The 18835-nt window shown below is 43.6% G+C and overlaps 1 protein-coding gene across 1 annotated transcript in view; it reads right to left on the bottom strand.

Annotated features, from left to right (window-relative positions):
* Positions 1-216: 216 nt before the first annotated feature.
* The window catches only part of LOC141265547 (uncharacterized), a 160663-nt gene continuing 142044 nt past the window's right edge, over positions 217-18835 (bottom strand). Inside the window, exons 26-30 of the mRNA XM_073678741.1 lie at positions 13862-14008; positions 13430-13484; positions 8437-8625; positions 8199-8276; positions 217-3045 (exon numbers count right to left, since the gene is read on the bottom strand). Coding sequence (XP_073534842.1) covers positions 2855-3045; positions 8199-8276; positions 8437-8625; positions 13430-13484; positions 13862-14008 — 660 coding nt within the window. The 3' untranslated portion in view covers positions 217-2854. The remainder of the gene's footprint in view (positions 3046-8198; positions 8277-8436; positions 8626-13429; positions 13485-13861; positions 14009-18835) is intronic.

The raw sequence follows: 18835 nt of genomic DNA, 5'->3' as shown, positions 1-18835 counted from the left end.
CTATCTCATAATAAAAAAAATTCTAACATTGTTTTTTGTTAAGTAGGTATTTGTGGACACGGCCAAACTGATATTAGAGCAGTTAAGTAAGCCACAGGCAGAAAGCCATTGGGTTTTCTGCCTGTGCCTGTCGATATGCTATAACTATTCTTGAAGGCTTTAAAGGGAATCTACCAGCACATTTTTTAGCATGTAATTTGATAGCAGCATAATATAGGGGTTTAGACCTTGATTCCAGTGATGTGTCACTTATTAGGCTGTTTGTTGCTGTTTCAATAAAATCAGTGTTTTATCAGCAGGAGGTTATCACTACAGGACTAAGTGTCTCTTGCCTCCTAGTCAACTGCTCTGTATAACCGCACCACTGATTAACAGCTTTCTGTCAATGCACAGTGTACAGAAAAAGCTGCCAATCAGTGGAGTGGGCGGGGTTATGCAGAGTTCAGCATTCAGAGAACAAATAGATCTGCAGCAGATAAAACACTGATTTTATCAAAATGACAGCATGCAGACCAGCAAGTGACACATCACTGGAGTCAAGGTCTCAGCCCCTACATCATGCTGCTCTCAAATTACATAGCAAAAAGCTAGTGACAGATCCCTTTTAAAGTGTCAAAGCCTTTTATTTATTAGGCTGTATTAGACCACAACAGAATTGTGGTAGACCCCATTGTAACTGAATAGGTTCCCACCTTTTGAATCAGTTGTGCAATGGATCTGCAAAGAAAAGGGGAGACTGAATATTATTTCTTCACTGCTGTGATTGTACAACAATCAGTGATAAAAGGAGTAATTGCTTACAAGAACAAAGCTGTATACAGTAGATGGAAGCCTCGTGTAATGCAGAAGTATGTTAAGTCCCCCAGAGTAACGACTACCTTTGTAGTATGGATATACTCTTCTAACTCACAGCATCCTAAAAGAACATTTTAAAACAGTTTTTCTAAGGCACACAATTTCATCAATTAAAGTGGTATTCTCAAGTTGTCTCTTGAGCCGTTCAGATCATAGAATCATAGAATCATAGAATCATAGAATGGTAGAGTTGGAAGGGACCTCCTGGGTCATCTGGTCCAACCCCCTGCTCAAAGCAGGATTCACTAGATCATCTCAGACAGATGTCTGTCCAGCCTCTGTTTGAAGACGTCCATTGAAGGGGAACTCACCACCTCTCGTGGCAGCCTGTTCCACTCATTAATCACCCTAACTGTCAAAAAGTTTTTTCTAATATCTAATCTGTGTCTCCTCCCATTTAGTTTCATCCCATTGCTTCTAGTCTTTCCTTGTGCAAATGAGAATAAAGATGATCCTTCTACAATGTGACAGCCCTTGACATATTTGTAGACAGCTATTAAGTCTCCTCTCAGTCTTCTTTTTTGCAAGCTAAACATTCCCAAATCCTGCAACCGTTCCTCATAGGACATGGTTTGCAGACCAGTCACCATTCTGGTCGCTCTTCTCTGAACTTGCTCCAATTTGTCTATGTCTTTTTTAAAATGTGGTGCCCAAAACTGTACACAGTATTCCAGATGAGGTCTGACCAAAGAGGAGTAAAGACCGATAATGACTTCACGTGATCTAGACTGTATGCTTCTGTTAATACATCCCAGAATTGTATTTGCCTTTTTTGCTGCTGCATCACACTGTTGACTCATGTTCAGTCTATGATCTATTAGTATACCTAAGTCTTTTTCACATGTACTGTGGCTTAGCTCTATTCCTCCCATTCTGTATATGCTTTTTTCATTTTTATTGCCCAGATGTAGTACTTTGCATTTTTCCCTGTTAAAAACCATTCTGTTGGTTGCTGCCCACTGCTCCAGTTTATTTAGGTCTTTTTGAATCCTCTCTCTCTCTTCTCTAGTATTAGCTATCCCTCCTAGCTTTGTGTCATCAGCAAATTTAATCAGTTTACCCTCAATTCCTTCATCTAAATCATTGATAAAGATGTTGAACAATACAGGTCAATGTAATCTCCTTAGTTTCCTTACTTTCTGGTTTCTAGCAGGGCGGGCTCTCCTCTTTGAGTGACAGCTCTGGTGAATAGAACTGTAGTATTTGTAGAACTATAAAGCCTAGTACAAGTTCTGCTACAACACAAGGTATTTGAACTAGCACACAGCTCCAGGACGGGGAGAAAAGAGAACCATGATTAGGAGACAAGCTGTGGGGCTGGTTATTTATAACTGTATCTCTTCAGTGGATGAGAAGGAGGGGGAGGGAGGTGAGCAATTAACTCCTTTATATAAATCAATGGGCTGTAGAGAGCTGACTAGGATGTTAAGAGTTAACCCTTCTCCTGGAATGTAACTACTGTGCACTCTTAGCCAGGCTCTTTCAGCCAGACTCCATGGAAATCAACTATACACTATAAAAGATAAAAGCTCTTATAGCAGGAGAATGACAGCATGTAGAAATAGCAAGTGAATTGCAAACTTGCTTATTTTCATAATTAAAGTAATTTAAGAACACCCCTTTAATGTACTATAGAAGATCACATTTAGAAAAAACAAACATTGTAAATAACGTAACTCATCCAAAGTAACAGACATAACTTTCACAGCTCTAATCCAATGTATCCAAGGCATGTCAGACATTCTTAAATGATAATGAAAATAGGACAAGTGCTTTAATAAGAGTATTACAATACTGCAGTCTGTCTTACACTGGAAAGAAAGTATTTTTGATGATAGCTGTCCATTTAGAAACAAAATGCAAGACATCAGTGCAAGATGTACTCTTTATCATTTGTCCTGTACAAACCCTTTGCTGTACATAGTAACATGCCAAATAGTTCCATTTCCTGAGATAATATGCAGGATGAAGTCTTCAAATTGATCAGTCTTTTCCAGATTCAGAAATTTGGCCCTTTTCTGAAAGGGTCATCTCTAACACCATATGCAGAAAGACATACAGACATGTCACAAACTCCAGCCGTCCCAGGATAACCACGCTTTCCAGGAGTTCCAGGTACTCCATTTTTTCCAGGATTTCCTGGAGGCCCAACCAGCGCTTCTCCGTTACTTCCATTAATTCCAGGTAATCCTGCCATGTGCCAATACAATTTACTTACTTTTAATATTAATATTTGAATATATATTTTTCATAAACATTCACACTATCTGAGCATAGTAGATTGTTCTTTACGTAGTTTGCAACAAAAAATTACCCCTATTACTAAACCAACTTGTATCTTCAACAATGCTCTTTTTACTTATATGACCCATCCAAAAGACAGAAGAAGAAATAGGGAGTTTAAATCTGAGAACAGCGAATGTGCCTTCTGATCTCTGGCCTAGAATTTAAAAGGGTTGGGTACAAGCTGAAGTGGTTATAAAAACAAACTTAGTATTACTTATCTTCCCCAGGTCCAGTTGTTAGGGTGTGACAGGGACTTTCATATACCTTCTCCTGAAGACTACAATTGTAGTGTGAAAATAAATATGCAGTTGTATTGTGTTTTTATGGTATAATGTAAAATGCATAGAGTGTAGTGATGGGCGAGCACTAAAATGCCCAGGTGCTCGATGCTCGGGTCGAGCACATTGGAATACTCGGGTGCTCGACCCGAGCAACAAGCCCAATGTAAGTCTATGGGAAACTCGAGCATTTTTCAGGCGATTCCCCCCGGCGGTCTGCAGAGGGCCTAAAAATTGCCCAAATCGATGGGAACAGTGCTCAAATGACATGGGGACAGCATGGGGAAGACCCCTGGAAGCATTTCTGACTCCCAGGTCACTTCTGTCAACAATGTTGTCAGAGGTATTACTCACAATAAAACATACCAAAATGGATTTTCCCGGGAAATATGTTAAGGAACATCATTCCAGGGTAATGACTTGTATATAAAGCAAAATAAATAACCAAAAACAAAAATGCTCCTCCACACCTTGGGCTATATTCACACGTAGCGTTTTTGATGCGTTTTTTTCACTTTTGCATTGCTTTCAACCCTGACAAATGCATTCACCAGGAAATGTCATTTTAACATTTTACAACCTTATCTGGTCATGTGGTGTGTGAGATATCATCAGACACATCGTGTTTCATTTATGAAGGAGGGACTCTGAGAGTCACAAAGCCTATTTTTATAGGGCCATCAGGCAGCCTTTACTATTCTTAAAGGGCCAGCAGTCGGCCCTCACTATTCTTAGAGAGCCATCAGTCGGCTATGTTTTATTGTTCCCATTACTAAAGAATGGGTCTCCTATACAGTTATTGCGTATGCAGTGAGTGCCAGGGCTGCCCAAAATTTGGACGCACCGCAATACCACTTTGAAAATTTGGATGCACCCCAATACCCCTTTGAAGAGACTTAGAGGAGGGCCTCCTGAAAACAATATTCCCATTATTAGGAAGTAGGTCTCCCATTGTGTTTGCCTATGCAGTGAATGCAAGGGTTGCCAAAAATTTGGAGGCACTCCAATGCCCCTTTGAAGAGACGTGGAGGTCAGAGTACCTCCTGAAAACAATGTTCCCATTATTAGGAAGTGGGTCTCCCATTGTGTTTGCCTATGCAGTGAATGCAAGGGTTGCCAAAAATTTGGAGGCACTCCAATGCCCCTTGGAAGAGACGTAGAGGGCCTCATAAAAAAATATTCCCATTATTAGGAAGTGGGTCTCCCGAAGTGTTGGCCTATGCAGTGAATGCAAGGGCTGCCAAAAATTGGGAGGCACCCCAATGCCCCTTGGAAGAGACGTGGAGGAGGGCCTCATAAAAAATGTTCCCATTAGAAAGGAGCGGGCGTCCTATACTTGTAATGCCCATGCACTAAGTGTATGGGCTGACAAACATTTACCCCTGGGGAGTATACATGAACATAATGTATATATATATATTTTTTTACGGGCATCATAAACACCCTTTAAAAAAATGATGTGGGTGTTGCATCACGGACCACGGTCACCCTGGTGATATGGTGGTGGAGGATGAGGAGAAGGAGGAGGACAAGAGCAAATAGCCAAAATCAGGAAGAATATACCCATGTCTGGGTGTGAAAAGGTGCATGGGAATACACCTCCCAAGAAAAGACACTGGATTGGAGTTTATTTTACGCTGCTATCATTCGGTGGTGTTGAGAAGTCTGGCCCAATCCAGCCCTTGTTCATTTTTATAAGAGTCAGCCTGTCAGCATTTTCAGTTGACAGGCGGATGCGCTTATCAGTTATAATTCCACCAGCGGCACTAAAAACCCGCTCTGATAAAACGCTGGTGGCAGGGCAGGCCAGGACCTCCAAGGCATAGAGAGCTAGTTCTCTTATTGGATACCCAATAATTATATGGCGCAGAGGAATCATGGAGGATGTTGGTACGGTTGGCAAGATACTCCCTCAGCATCTTCCCAAACTTTGCACTCCTTGTGAGCGTACCCCGCGCCTCAGGGCCTGTGCGATGGGAGGGGCTGAGAAAACTCTCCCAGAACTTTGACAGTGTTCATCTGCCTCTGCTGGATTGAAGTTGTGTCTCACTCGCCTGTACTCCTTGGTTGTCCAATGAAGTGTGCCCTATGCGTTTTCAGATGGGAATTTTTTTAATAGTTCCGCAACAAGGGCCTTCTGGTACAGCCCCATTTTTATAGACCTGTCCGCCTCACGAATAAGAGATATAAAGTTCTTCTTGTAGCGTGGGTCTAGAAGTGTCACTAACCAGTAATGACTGTCACCCAAAATTTTGAGAACGCGAGGGTCATGGGAAAGGCAGCGTAACATAAACTCAGCCATGCATGCCAGACTACTAACAGGCAAGACTTCCGTGTCCTCACCAAGAGGATAACTGACCATGCTCTCCTCCTCCTCCTCTCTGTCCTCAGGCCATCCACGCTGAACTGATGGTATGACAACTGTGCAGGTAGTACCGTCTATAGCGCATGAAACTAGCTCCTGTCCTTCCTTCTCCTCCTCCTCTTCCTCATTGTCACCCAATCCACGTTGGGATGAGATGAGGCTGGGCTGTGTGTAATCAACCTGTATGGTTCCTTGCTCCATCTCATCGTGCTCCGCCTGCAATGCATCCTCTTTGATTGTGAGCAGAGAGCATTTAAGAAGACAGAGAAGCGGGACTGTGACGCTAATTAAGGCGTCATCGCCGCTCACCATCTTGGTGGAGTCCTCAAAGTTTTGGAGGATGGTACATATGTCTGACATCCATGTCCACTCCTGAGGTCTTATGTGTGGAGTCTGAACTGAATACCGACAGCCTTGTTGATGCTGGTACTCAACAACTGCCCACTTCTGCTCACAAATCCTTCCCAACATCTGCAGTGTAGAGTTCCAACGCGTGGGGACATCACACACTGGTCTGTGAGCCAGAAGCTGCAAATGCTGCTGAAACACAGCAAGGGCAGCGGAAGCTGTAGGTGACTTTCTAAAATGGGCACACAGGCGGCGTACTTTAACAAGCAGATCCTGCCGCTCCGGGTAGGATTTGAGAAACTGCTGAACCACGAGGTTAAGCACATGGGCCAGGCATGGTACGTGTGTGAGCTTGCCTCGCCTCAGAGCCGCCACCAGGTTCCGGCCATTGTCACACACGACCACGTCTGGCTGTAGGTTCAGCGGTGTGAGCCACAGATCTGCCTGCTCTTTCAGAGCTGTCCACAACTCTTCAGCATTGTGCGGTTTGTCACCTAAGCATATTAGCTTCAGCGCAGCCTGTTGCTGCTTGGCCGAGGCAGTGCTGCAGTGCTTCCAGCTTGTGACACACCCTGGTCACACCCTGACCAGGGGACTTTGGGAAAAGGACTGGCCACACCAGGGGACTTCAGGAACAGGACAGTCCACACCAGGACCAGGGATTCGGGTTCAGGAGTTGGCCACACCAGGATCAGTGGACCTAACAACTCACTAGTAGGGGAGACTACATACTAATGAAAGATATTACTTCAGCGACTCCCTAAGGGTGTTATACAGGATGACTCTTGAGACTCTGAGAGCCACCCAGAAGGTGAACTCATTATACTAAATGCTTCCTGGCTATTCACTGGGGGAATTTTGCTATATGCGCGCACTTCCCCTTTAAGAATGGGGAAGTGGTCCTGTGCGCACACTAGGCGAGCTGCTAGGAAGTGTGGCTTGCACAAACAGGAGACATCTCGGCATAAGTGGACCACGCCGTGGGGCTAGAGCAGTGAGCATGTAGAGGGAAGGAAAACCATGCCGGTGAGCAGTCATACCAGATTTCCTGCGGACATTCCTGTAAAGTCCGGGGCCTATGCCCGAACTAGGCACTGGGAAGTGTGCCTTATTCCCTTCCATACAGAGGAAGTCGGATGGGGAAATGTGTAAGGGAAATGTAGCAGATCTTGGGAGTTCTGTGGTGCCAGGTGGGAAATCCCTGGGGCTGAAAGGAGAATCAAGCGTAGGGATAGTCCGAACTGAATGTGAGCAGGAGCTTGAAATGTGCTGTGTTGATGAAACTGGAACTGGAGGGTGCTGTGCCCGATAATGCGTGTTAAAGTCTGATGTGCTTGAACTGTCCAGTAAAGCTGAACTTGTTATAATGAACCGGGTGTCCCCTGATGTGTGTGCGGCTGATTTTAGACCTAAGGATATGGATGCAGTGGAGGACTCCAGCCTGCAAGTGAGTGCAATACTCTGTATATAGCACAACATTAATGGACTGGGAAACTGTTTGTAGGATGCCAGAGCATGGAGACGCAGCAGCTCACCCATGGCTACCACCCTGGGCACCTTATACAGTGCTGGCTCTCCGAAGCTGCCCTGAGGTCTGCTGTTGTCTGCAGTTCTGATGTCATATTGACATGTTGCAGCCAATCAGTGAGCTCTGTGACTACCTGCAGCACTGTCAAGAAAAGACACCGGGGCAGCGACAAAGAGCAGGCTCTGGACCGGGTAAGTAATAGTAGTTTTTTTTTATAACTCCCAACATTTTTAGAAAGAGAACAACTCTTGTTAAGTTTAGAGACCATGATTCTTGACAGACAGATTAAACCCCAGCCTAACTTACTTTTATGACATCTTATTCCAGGCCTTACAGGTAAAAATGGAGATTTGTCATTTAATAAAAAGGCATGGCTTTATCTAGGTGGAGATACCTTTCTCTTCCCTTCCAGTCTACATTTACCATCAATAACTAGTAATCACAATAATAAATATTTCTGTTGACAGTAATAAATTTAATGTTACATTACTGTGGTTTTATACCCAGTACATTGGAGCATGTATAATTCACGTTATACCTGGAGTTCCTGGTGGGCCTTGCTCTCCTATGCAACGTTCTCCTTTAGAACCTTTATCTCCTCTTGTTCCCTTATCGCCTGCAATGAGCAGATATATACATTTTTAAGACATAATAAACTAGACAACTATTTTATAAAAACATAAGTGAATATATACTGTTTCAAAAATGTTCACAAAATATTATAAAAATTAAATCATGCTGCTATATAACTTAGACTAAATCTTTTATGCTGTTACCTTTAATTCCTTGAGGTCCTGGTACTCCTTGAATTCCCGGATAGCCAGATCTCCCTCCTCTGCCTGGGTATCCAGGTGGTCCTCTATCACCAGCTTTTCCTTGGAGACCTGGCATCCCCGGCATTCCTGCCTTTCCTTCACAAGGCTGACATCTTGGGCTAATATTATGAATCAGGGAGGGTAGCTGTTCTAGAAAGTGAGTGTATAGCGCATGAAAAAAAATACATAAAAGGAAAAAAATGCAGTCTGCATAGAAAACAATCTCATGAAGATTGAAGGAGCTGTGATGATATATCAAGCATCACATCCCTGTAGGCTGGGGCTACATGGTGATTAGGCTTCAACACTTGTCACACAGCAAAAGTTCACTAGGTGTCACTGCTACATCACAGCACAATACAAGGGTACTGCAAAAATCTCACATGAATGGACTTTTTGCAACTTGCATGTCACAGTACCCTTGGCTTCATAATGCAACCCCTTTCACTAGTATTGCTTCAATGTAGAAGCGACAAAGCAAACTTTAGCCGCACAACCTGTGTCGTGGCCAAAGTCGCCGTGTAGACCCAGTCTTATACATTTTATAGTGGCAGTAACTAGTATTGCAGCTGTCTGCAGTTTAGTCTACACGCACTCTATGTGACTGCAGACTGCCGAATCGTTACAGTGTGATGCGCACATAGTCATGATTCCATTGTGTGACACATGCGAGTAGGCACGTGACCACATGTATGCGACTTGCTTACTTCAGTCACATGCCCTCTAGACTCACCCAACTTCTCTCAATAGAAGAGAGTTAAGAGAAGTGCTGGAATCTAGTCGGCCCATGACCGAATCACATAAATGCAGTCACATAACCACCCACACGGGCAATACAGGGGAATCATGACAGTATGTGCACATAGAGTGACTGCCGACTTTGCTTCTAGGACTGGACAACCCCTTGAAAGTGTTTGTACACTGCTTTGATATCAAAATGGTCGGAGTCCAACACCTGGCATCCCCACCAATTAGCTGTTATCCGCAGTGGCCTGATGTAACAGTGTTTGGAGCAGAACTGTAGATAAACACCTATTTACCTGAATAAAAACCCCTTTTAGAGAGAGGGACACTGTTAGGGTGCTTTCACACTGTGTTTAGGGACACACTCGGTGACCCCGTCAGGGCATACATCCGATCCCCCCGCAAAACGGGATTCTGATGTATGCGCCGACTGTAATGGTGCTGGCAGAGGGAACATACGCTCTGACGTGCATCATTTTCAGGAGTGTGCGCCTACTGGAGGCAGACACTCAGATGTAGGAGACTGCTTGTGAGTGTCAAAGCGCACGTTCACTCTGCCAGCACAGTTACAGTCTATGGCCCTGTCAGCACATACATCCAAATCCTGTTTTGCGGGGGGTTCGGACATATGACCCAACAGGGCTACCGAGCGAGTCCTGAAACGCAGTGTAAAAGCACCCTTAAAGTACCAGGCACAGTAGTTACTAATAGATATTTAGAGTTGTGCTTGGTAAACAATAAAGTGCTTGCTGTAGTGTCAAAACTCAGTCAGCTGAACAGTGGAAGTGTCTGAGGTCAGATCTGCACATTGGTAGTGTATCTTTAGGGCAAGCCATCAATATCAACATTTTAGAAAACCTATTTTAGGGTATGTGCATATGACGTCTTTAAGAATGGCAGTCCTACTGAGGCTTTTCAAGACAGTCTTTTTCCTGAAGCGACTTCACTATTGGTTTTGCTCCGCTTCGCTGCCAGTGTCTTTTTCCTATCATCTAAACCAGAGGTCCTCAACCTGTAGATTGGGAGCCACATGTGACTCCCAGTCCCATGAATTGTGGTTCGCGGCTGTCTGCTAGCTTGGTGCATTAACTCCAGGTCTAGCAAACAGGTATGAAGAGCACATCTCAAAATGGTGAATTTTGTGAGTAGCTGGATGCGACAGTGTGCTGGGAGTGCTTGATGGGAGAATACTGAATGGGGGTATTGTGGGAACCCCTGGATTTTGGTATATTGCTTTGGGGTGATTTCTGTGGAAAAGCTTTCGTTATCATTATACCTGGTTGCTTCTACTCTGAGGGGGATGAGAGCTGGATATGGCTGGTGAGCCTCTCTCAGAGCTGGATGTGGCTGGTGAGCCTCTCTCAGAGCTGGATGTGGCTGGTGAGCCTCTCTCAGAGCTGGATGTGGCTGGTGAGCCTCTCTCAGAGCTGAATGTGGCTGGTGACCCTCTCTCAGAGCTGGATGTGGCTCGTGACCCTCTCTCATAGCTGGATGTGGCTCGTGACCCTCTCTCAGAGCTGATGTGGCTAGTGACCCTCTCTCAGAGGTGGATGTGGCTCGTGACCCTCTTTCAGAGATGAATGTGGCTCGCAACCATAGGTGGATTATAATGAGGGCAATCCGGGCTACCGCCCGGGGCCTCGGGTCTCCAGGGGGCCCGGGGCTCCGGGGGGGCTATGGCCGGATTGCCCTCATTATATGTGTGGCCCCGCGGCACATACCGGCAGACAGTGGCGGGGGGGGCCCCCGAACCACTCCCCCAGCAGCGGTGCACGGCCGCTGCTTCTTCTTCGGCCGGGCCAGCACTGCAGCAGTTAACTTCCCTGTGTGCTGGCCCGGCCGCGTCACTGCTAGGAGACACGGCCCTGTGCGCGGCCGTGTCTCCTAGCTGTGACGTCACGCAGTGCGCGCCCGGCCTGCACTGCTACTTACCACCGGAGAGGAGCAGGAGCCAGGAGGACTGGAGCCGAGCCGGGGGATGGTGAGTGTGTGTGTGTGTGAGAGTGTGTATGTGTGAGAGTGAGTGTGTGTGTGTGAGTGTGTGTGTGTGTGTGTATGTATGTATGTGTGTGCAGGCAGATATCATTGTGTGATGTCTGTTTATATGTAGTTTTGTGTTTCAAATGTGTTTATGCGTGTATGTGTATGTCTGTATATGTTTGTGTGCGTGACTGCGTGCGTGACTGCGTGCGGCCTCCTGCTGAGTATAGATGGCGCCGTGCGGCCTCCTGCTGTCTCTGGAGGGGGGGCCGTGCGGCCTCCCGCTGTGTATAGATGGCACTGTGTGGCTCCCTGCTGTGTATAGATGGCACAGTGCAGCCTCCCGCTGTGTCTAGATGGCTCCGTGCGGGCTCCCTGCTGTGTATAGATGGCACAGTGCGGCCTCCCGCTGTGTCTAGATGGCGCCGTGCGGTCTCCTGCCGTCGTATAGATGGCTACGTGCGGCCTCCTGACGTGTATAGATGGCTTCGTGCGGCCTCCCGCCGTGCATAAATGGCTACGTGCGGCCTCCTGCCGTGTATAGATGGCTACGTGCGGCCTCCTGCTGTGTATAGATGGCTACGTGTGCTCAATATTGAGTCATACAATTAATGTAAGGCTATGTGCCCACGATGCAGAAATGCTCCGGATTTTTTTGGAGCGTTTCTGCATCTCCCTGGCAGAAAAAACGCATGCGGATTGTACATGCGGATTGTACATGCGGATTGTACATGCGTTTTTCCTGCCAGGGACATGCGGATGTGAAGCGTTCTTCACATGCATTTCCGCATGCGGGTTGACAAGCGCTTTCCAAGCGATTTTAGCATCACTTGGAAAGTGCTTGACAACTTGGTCACACTATATAAATCCATGCAACCGGCATGGATTTATATAGTGTGACCGTAAAAGAATGGTAAAAAATAAATATATACTTACCTTCTGATGGCCTGCCGACGTCAGCGGTCGCGTGACCCGTCACATGACTAAATGACGTCACGGCAGGTCCTTTTCAGACCATCGCGAGCTGCCGGCAAGCCAGGACGCATCGGATAAAGACACCGGGGGCCATCAGAAGGTAAGTATAATATTTATTTTTTATTTTATTCTTTTTTTTACAGGTTCTATGGTACCCGGGTCCGGAGGAGAGTCTCCTCTTCTCCAAACCCGGGTACCATCCGCACATTGAAACACATGGATTCTGCATGTACAGATGCAGTGATGCGGATTCCATGCGTTCCAATGCAAGTCAATGGCGGCGAAAGCGCCACGCTTCCACAAAATAATTGCTAGTGCTGCGGATTTTTCCGCAATGATAATCCGCAGCGGAAATTTCCGCAGCATGTGCAAAGCACATGCGGATTATCATTGGGGAACATGGCAGACCTTCTACCAAGCGTTTTTTAAGCGTTTCTGCAGCGGAATTGCCGCTGCGGAAACGCTTAAAAAACGCGTAGTGGGCACATAGCCTAAAAAAAATTATTCTAGTTAATATTGTGCCAAATTAATTTCATGTGACCTATCACATGATCTATCACAGGGGATCATGTGACATATCACGTGATACATCAGGTGTGTATGTGTGGGGTGGGGGGCCCGCGCCTTCTAAACTGCCCGGGGCCCTTGCTACTCTTAATCCACCCCTGCTCGCAACCCTCTCTCAGAACTGAATGTGGCTCTTAAGGTCAAAAAGGTTGGGGACCACTGATCTAAACTATAACTAGAGAGAACAGCTTCCTTGTAAAAACCGCCGGCAGAACGAACATTTTCTTTTAACCACTTTAACGGTTTTGCAACCCTGAAGCAGTTAACAGAAGAAGAAAAATATGGAACATGCACTATATTCATTTTTTCCAGGCAGAATCCACCTGAAAAAGACATTGTGTGCACATACTGTACTCTAATAAAGCTTACCAGTTGGCTGTTCTATATCTGTATTATAAATACAAGACATATTCTGTGTTTTTTAGTATTGGTACCATTCATTTTTCCTAAGGCAAGCATTAGTGAATAATAAATATAGCCCTTAATTTATTCCATGTTTAAAGCCATTGTTGATTTTTGTGTATCTACGCGGTTGGAGAAAATACAGGTGGCTGAAGAAGCTAACTCTATGCGAATCTTAAAAAAAAAAAATCATTACAATAGCTGTGATCATTGTATATTTCATCCTGGCCTTAACAGGAGTTATATGACCTGTAATGAGTTTACAAAATCTAAAATCTGGACTTACCACGCAATAAATTACTGCACAATTTAATGACCTGGTCATCAGTCATTGATTTTCCCTATAGCAAAGAAAGACATGGCTTATGTTTATGATGTTTAATCCCATCACATCACTAACAGAGCTGTAGAAAATAAAAAATACCATAAAGCATGATGGAAACTTAAAGGGAACCCCCAGAAGTAGATGTCAAGAAAGCCATAAATAAAATAAGAGCACTTTATGTGGTGACAGGCCCTTTATTCTGGAGCAGTATTCATGTTGCTTTAAAAGCATTAGAGTATCTTAGAGTAACACTACCCAAAGTACTAATTACAGAATAGGATACCAATGGTAATAAATATCTGATAATAATATACAATAACAATTTTTATTCCTTCTTTCCAACAATTTTAAATTTGGAATAAATACTTGATGACTAAAATTGGTTTTACTTACCGGTTTTCCCGGAATACCAGGTATTCCAGATCGTCCCTGAGGGCCCACTTCACCTGGAAAACCACGAGGCCCTGTTAGTCCTTGTATTCCTGCTTCACCTTTCTTGCCTTCTGGTCCGCTGTCACCGTATTCACCAGTTTCACCTTTCTGAAATTCACAATACTAATATCTTAGTATATTAAGCCACTGGAGACATCACATTTTTGAAACACGTTTTGTATATGTATAAGGCACATACGCCTTATGTATCCATAGGACATTTTAAATGAAAGTAAGGTTAATAATGTAACTTCCATTACAATATATTTGTTTTACTCAAATTAGTTGATGCAAAAATGAATACACCCCACATCAAAAACAACTACATCTAGTATTTTGCATGACCTCCATGATTTTTAACCCCTTCGCGACCTTGGGTTTTTCCGTTTTTGTTTTTTGCTCCCTGTCTTCCCAAAGCCATAACTTTTTTTTTATTTTTGTTCAATATAGCCATATGAGAGCTTGTTTTGTTGCAGGACGAGTTGGACTTTTGAACGACACCATTAGTTTTACCATATCGTGTACTGGAAAACAGGAAAAAATTCAAAGTACGGTGAAATTGCAAAAAAAAATGCAATTCCACAATTTTTTTTTTTACCATGTTCACTAAATGCTAAAACTGCCATTATGATTCTCCAGGTCATTTCAAGTCCGTAGATACCAAACATATATAGGTTCTTATTTATTTAAGTGGTCAAAAAAAATCCGAAGTTTGCAAAAAAAAAAGTCGCCATTTTCCAAGACCCGTAGAGTCTCCATTTTTCGGTATCTGGGGCCAGGTGAGGGCTTATTTTTTGCGCGTCGAGCTGACATTTTTATTGATACCATTTTGGGGTAGATGCAATCTTTTGATCGCCTGTTAGTGCATTATATTGCAATGTTACGGCGACAAAAAAAACGTAATTCTGGCATTTTGATTTTTTTTCTCATTACGCCTTTTACCCATCGGATTAATTATTTTTATATATTGATAGATCAGGCGATTCTGAACATGGAGATGCCAAATATGTGTATTTAAGGGGGGTGATTTAAACTTTTATATTTTTTTATTTTTTTTCATATTTTTAGAAACATTTTCTTTTACTTTTTAACTGCTTCAATAGTCTCCATGGGAGACTAGAAGCTGCAATCGTCTGATCGCCTGTGCAACACACAGCAGGGGCTCAGCCCTGATCACACAGTCTTAGGCTATGTGCCCACGATGCAGAAATGAAGCAGAAAATTTCTGCAGCATTTCTGCATCTCCCTGGCAGAAAAAACGCATGCGGATTGTGCATGCGTTTTTCCTGCAGAATACATGCGGAATACATGCGGATTCACATGCGTATCCACATGCGTTAAAGCATGTGTTTCCGCATGCGGACTGACAAGCACTTTCCAGGCGATAGCATCACTTGGAAAGTGCTTGACAGCTAGGTCACACTGTATAAATCCATGCAAAAGGCATGGATTTATATAGTGTGACCGTAAAAATAAAAAAATAAAGCTATACTTACCTCCGATCCCCCGCCGCGTGTGCTGTCGCGCTCGTCCTGGCTTCTTCCTGGTTGCCGAGCTCTCACGAGACAGCCTGCGGTCACATGACCGCGACGTCATCTCAGGTCCTGGAAGAAGAAGCGCTGCAGGGGCCGCCGGACAGGTGAATATAAACTTTATTTATTATTTTATTCTTTTTTTTACAGGTACAATGGTACCCAGGTCTGGATGAGAGTCTTCTCTCCTCCAGAACTGGGTACCATCCGCACATTGAAACGCATATAATCCGCGTGTACAAATGTACGCGTCTCAATGCAAGTCAATGGCGGCAATTCCGCTGCGCTTCCGCAAAATTAATGAACATGCTGCGGATTTATGAGCGCTGCAGAAACGCTGAGGAAAAATCCGCAGCATGTGCATTGACATTGCGGAATGCCATTGGGGACCATGGGGTGCGGATTACCAAGCGTTTTTGATGCGTTTACGCTGCGGAAATTCCGCAGCGGAAAAGCATGAAAAATGCATCGTGGGCACGCAGCCTTATTGCACTTATAAAATGAAAATTGCTCAATATGTGTCCTTGTACTTATATAGGACTTTCCTGTTGTGTGAAATTATGGAAACCTTAAGCTATGCACTTTTTTTATTGTCTGTCTCCTTCTCTTTTTTTGTATATTGTGGGATTTGTAATTTTAACTTTGTGAAATAAAAACTGTTTTTATTAATAGTAAGTAACGCTCCATGGTTCTCTTTGGATTTCCTTAAGCCTTATATGGAGTTTGACGGAGGGCACTTGTTTGGCACCTTCCATATGAGTGTCTAGATAGGAATATAATGCCATTTTGGGGGTTTTGCCTGTTAAAGCTACAGACTGGCAGAGGGCGAAAGTGACTCTCCACTGACCGGGATGACCGTCATCTTATTCGAATGTCACTCAGCAACCGCAGGATGACATCAAGTGACCTACAAAACGAATGGCAAATGGCAGCTGGGGTGAAGTGCACGGCAAGAACAGTTCATAACAGGCTCCTAGAGGCAGAAGCAAAGGAGAGCCAGGCTGAAGTTTGCCAAAGACCATAAGGATTAGACCATAGAGGATTGGAGTAAGGTAATCTTCTCTGATGAGTTTAATTTTCAGCTTTGCCCAACACCTGGTCGTCTAATGGTTAGACGGAGACCTGGAGAGGCATACAAGCCACATTGTCTTGCACCCACTGTGAAATTTGGTGGAGGATCAGTGATGATGTGAGGATGCTTCAGCAAGGATGGAATTGGGCAGGTTAATCTTTGCGAAGGACGTGTGAATCAAGCCGCATTCAAGGTTATCCTTGAAAAAAATGTGCTTCCTTCTGCTCAGGTAATGTTCCCCAACTCTGAGGACTGGTTTTTCCAGCAGGACAATGCCCCATGCCACACAGCTAGGTCAATCAATGTGTGGATGAAGGAGCACCACATCAAAACCCTGTCATGGCCAGCCCAATCTCCATACCTGAACCCCATTGAAAACCTCTGGAATGTAATCAAAAGGAAGATGGATAGTCACAAGCCATCAAACAAAGAACTGTATACATTTTTGTGCCAGGAGTGGCATAAGGTCACCCAAAAGCAGTGTGAAAGACTGGTGGAAAGCATGCCAAGACGCATGAAAGCTGTGATTAAAAATCATGGTTATTCCACCAAATATTGAGTTCTGAACTCTTCCTCAGTTAAAACATGAGTATTGTTGTTTCTAAATGAATAAGAACTTGTTTTCTTTGCATTATTTGAGGTCTGAAAGCACTGTTTCTTTTTTATTATTTTGACGATTTCTTATTTGCTGCAACTAAATTTCTAAATTTCAGAGACATGTTATCAGTAGTTTATAGAATAAAACAAAAATGTACATTTTACTCAAAAATATACCTATAAAGAGAAAAATCAGAGAAAATGAAAATTTTGCAGTGATCTCTTAATTTTTGTCAGAGCTGTATATATATATATACATATACTGTATATTCTTAAAAATGTACCTAAAAACAGCTATCACTAAATAAAATAACTGTGTTACTTTTTCTGTCTGTGTCCAGTAGGAGGCGATATGTTGATATAGAAACATCTGTATCTTCCTGTTCTGTTTATGTTGAGAGTATCTATGCTGAACTGCATTGGCTAGTGACAAGAAGAAAGTTACTAATATGGGGTGACCCCAGGTTCTTTCATTCATAAAATATTCTATGATTTTTTTTTGATGGGGAACAAACACCCTCTTCATCCTTTCTTCAAAACTGAAAGAAATCCAACATCATTTGTTTTAATTTAATGCTAGATGTAAACAGAAAAGCAGAAAATATAAAAGTATTATTCCTATGTCAAAAAAATAAACTAAGCATACAGTGTATACAGTTAGCCGCAGTATAGAGTACAGTATATACATACCAATGGACTTGCAAGTATGGCTGCATATGAGTCTACTCCTTACTGGTTTTGAAAGAAATTGGAACTAAGTGTTTGCAATTTCTTAATGTTGCAGCGAATTTTTAATAATAGACTCATGATACAGGGACAGGCACCAAAGTCGAGATAATCATTAAGCGCTTACATTTACACACAGCAATTTGCAGATAGTATGATCAAAATGTTTAGCATCCCTGACACCTCTGGTTGCAAGTAGAAGTGTGGACGAAATGTGCGTTGGAGGGTGAAGTAGACGATGCACAGTGTTGACTTTCAATATGGATGACTTTCAGGTTCACTAAGCTTGTGACATCTATATCTTTAGTGGCTTGTTTGTAATGATTGCCACATTGTTCTACAATGTGTTGTTTGTTTTTTACCTTGGTGCATGATGATAGCGTACATGCCTATAACTGTGTTGCCCTTACAATGGTCAGACATTAGTGATGAGCGAATGTGCTCGCCACTACACGGTGCTCGACAAGCTCGGCGAGTATTTCCGGGTTGCTTGGGCGGGAACTCGGGTCCGCTCCCTGCATGTTTGGCGCTGTTTAGAGAGCCAATGAACATGCAGGGATTGCCAGCCAGTCACTGTAATGCCGCAGCCATGTTGGTTGTGGGCATTACAGTGATTGGCTGGCCGCACAGCGTCATCGGGTCTATATAAGTCCTGGCGCCGCTATGCTCGTCACAGTCTACCCTGGAAACAGGCAGAGTATGGAGAGCTGCTGCTGAGTCAGGGAGAGATTTGCTTGTTTATAGTTAGTATAGGTATTCCACAACAATATATGTATATATATATATATATATATATATATATACACAGGGTGGTCCAAAAGTAGGTGGACAGAAAATAATAACATTTATTTTGATTTATATATAGAATTATATTTACTAACACAAGCATAACATTGACAATTAAATTTTATTATGAACAATAATACAAAAGCCCTTAAATTTTATCAATGCAGGTGCTCATACTGTTTTCCATTACAGTTTGCACAGCTTTGAAGTCTGCCTCTTACG

The sequence above is a fragment of the Phyllobates terribilis genome, unplaced genomic scaffold, assembly GCF_046119375.1.
Source record: "Phyllobates terribilis strain yellow unplaced genomic scaffold, ASM4611937v1 Scaffold_4__5_contigs__length_816908805, whole genome shotgun sequence".
Taxonomy (NCBI): domain Eukaryota; kingdom Metazoa; phylum Chordata; class Amphibia; order Anura; family Dendrobatidae; genus Phyllobates; species Phyllobates terribilis.
Note: the sequence above shows the minus strand (reverse complement) of the source record. Positions and strands in the feature narration are given on the sequence as shown.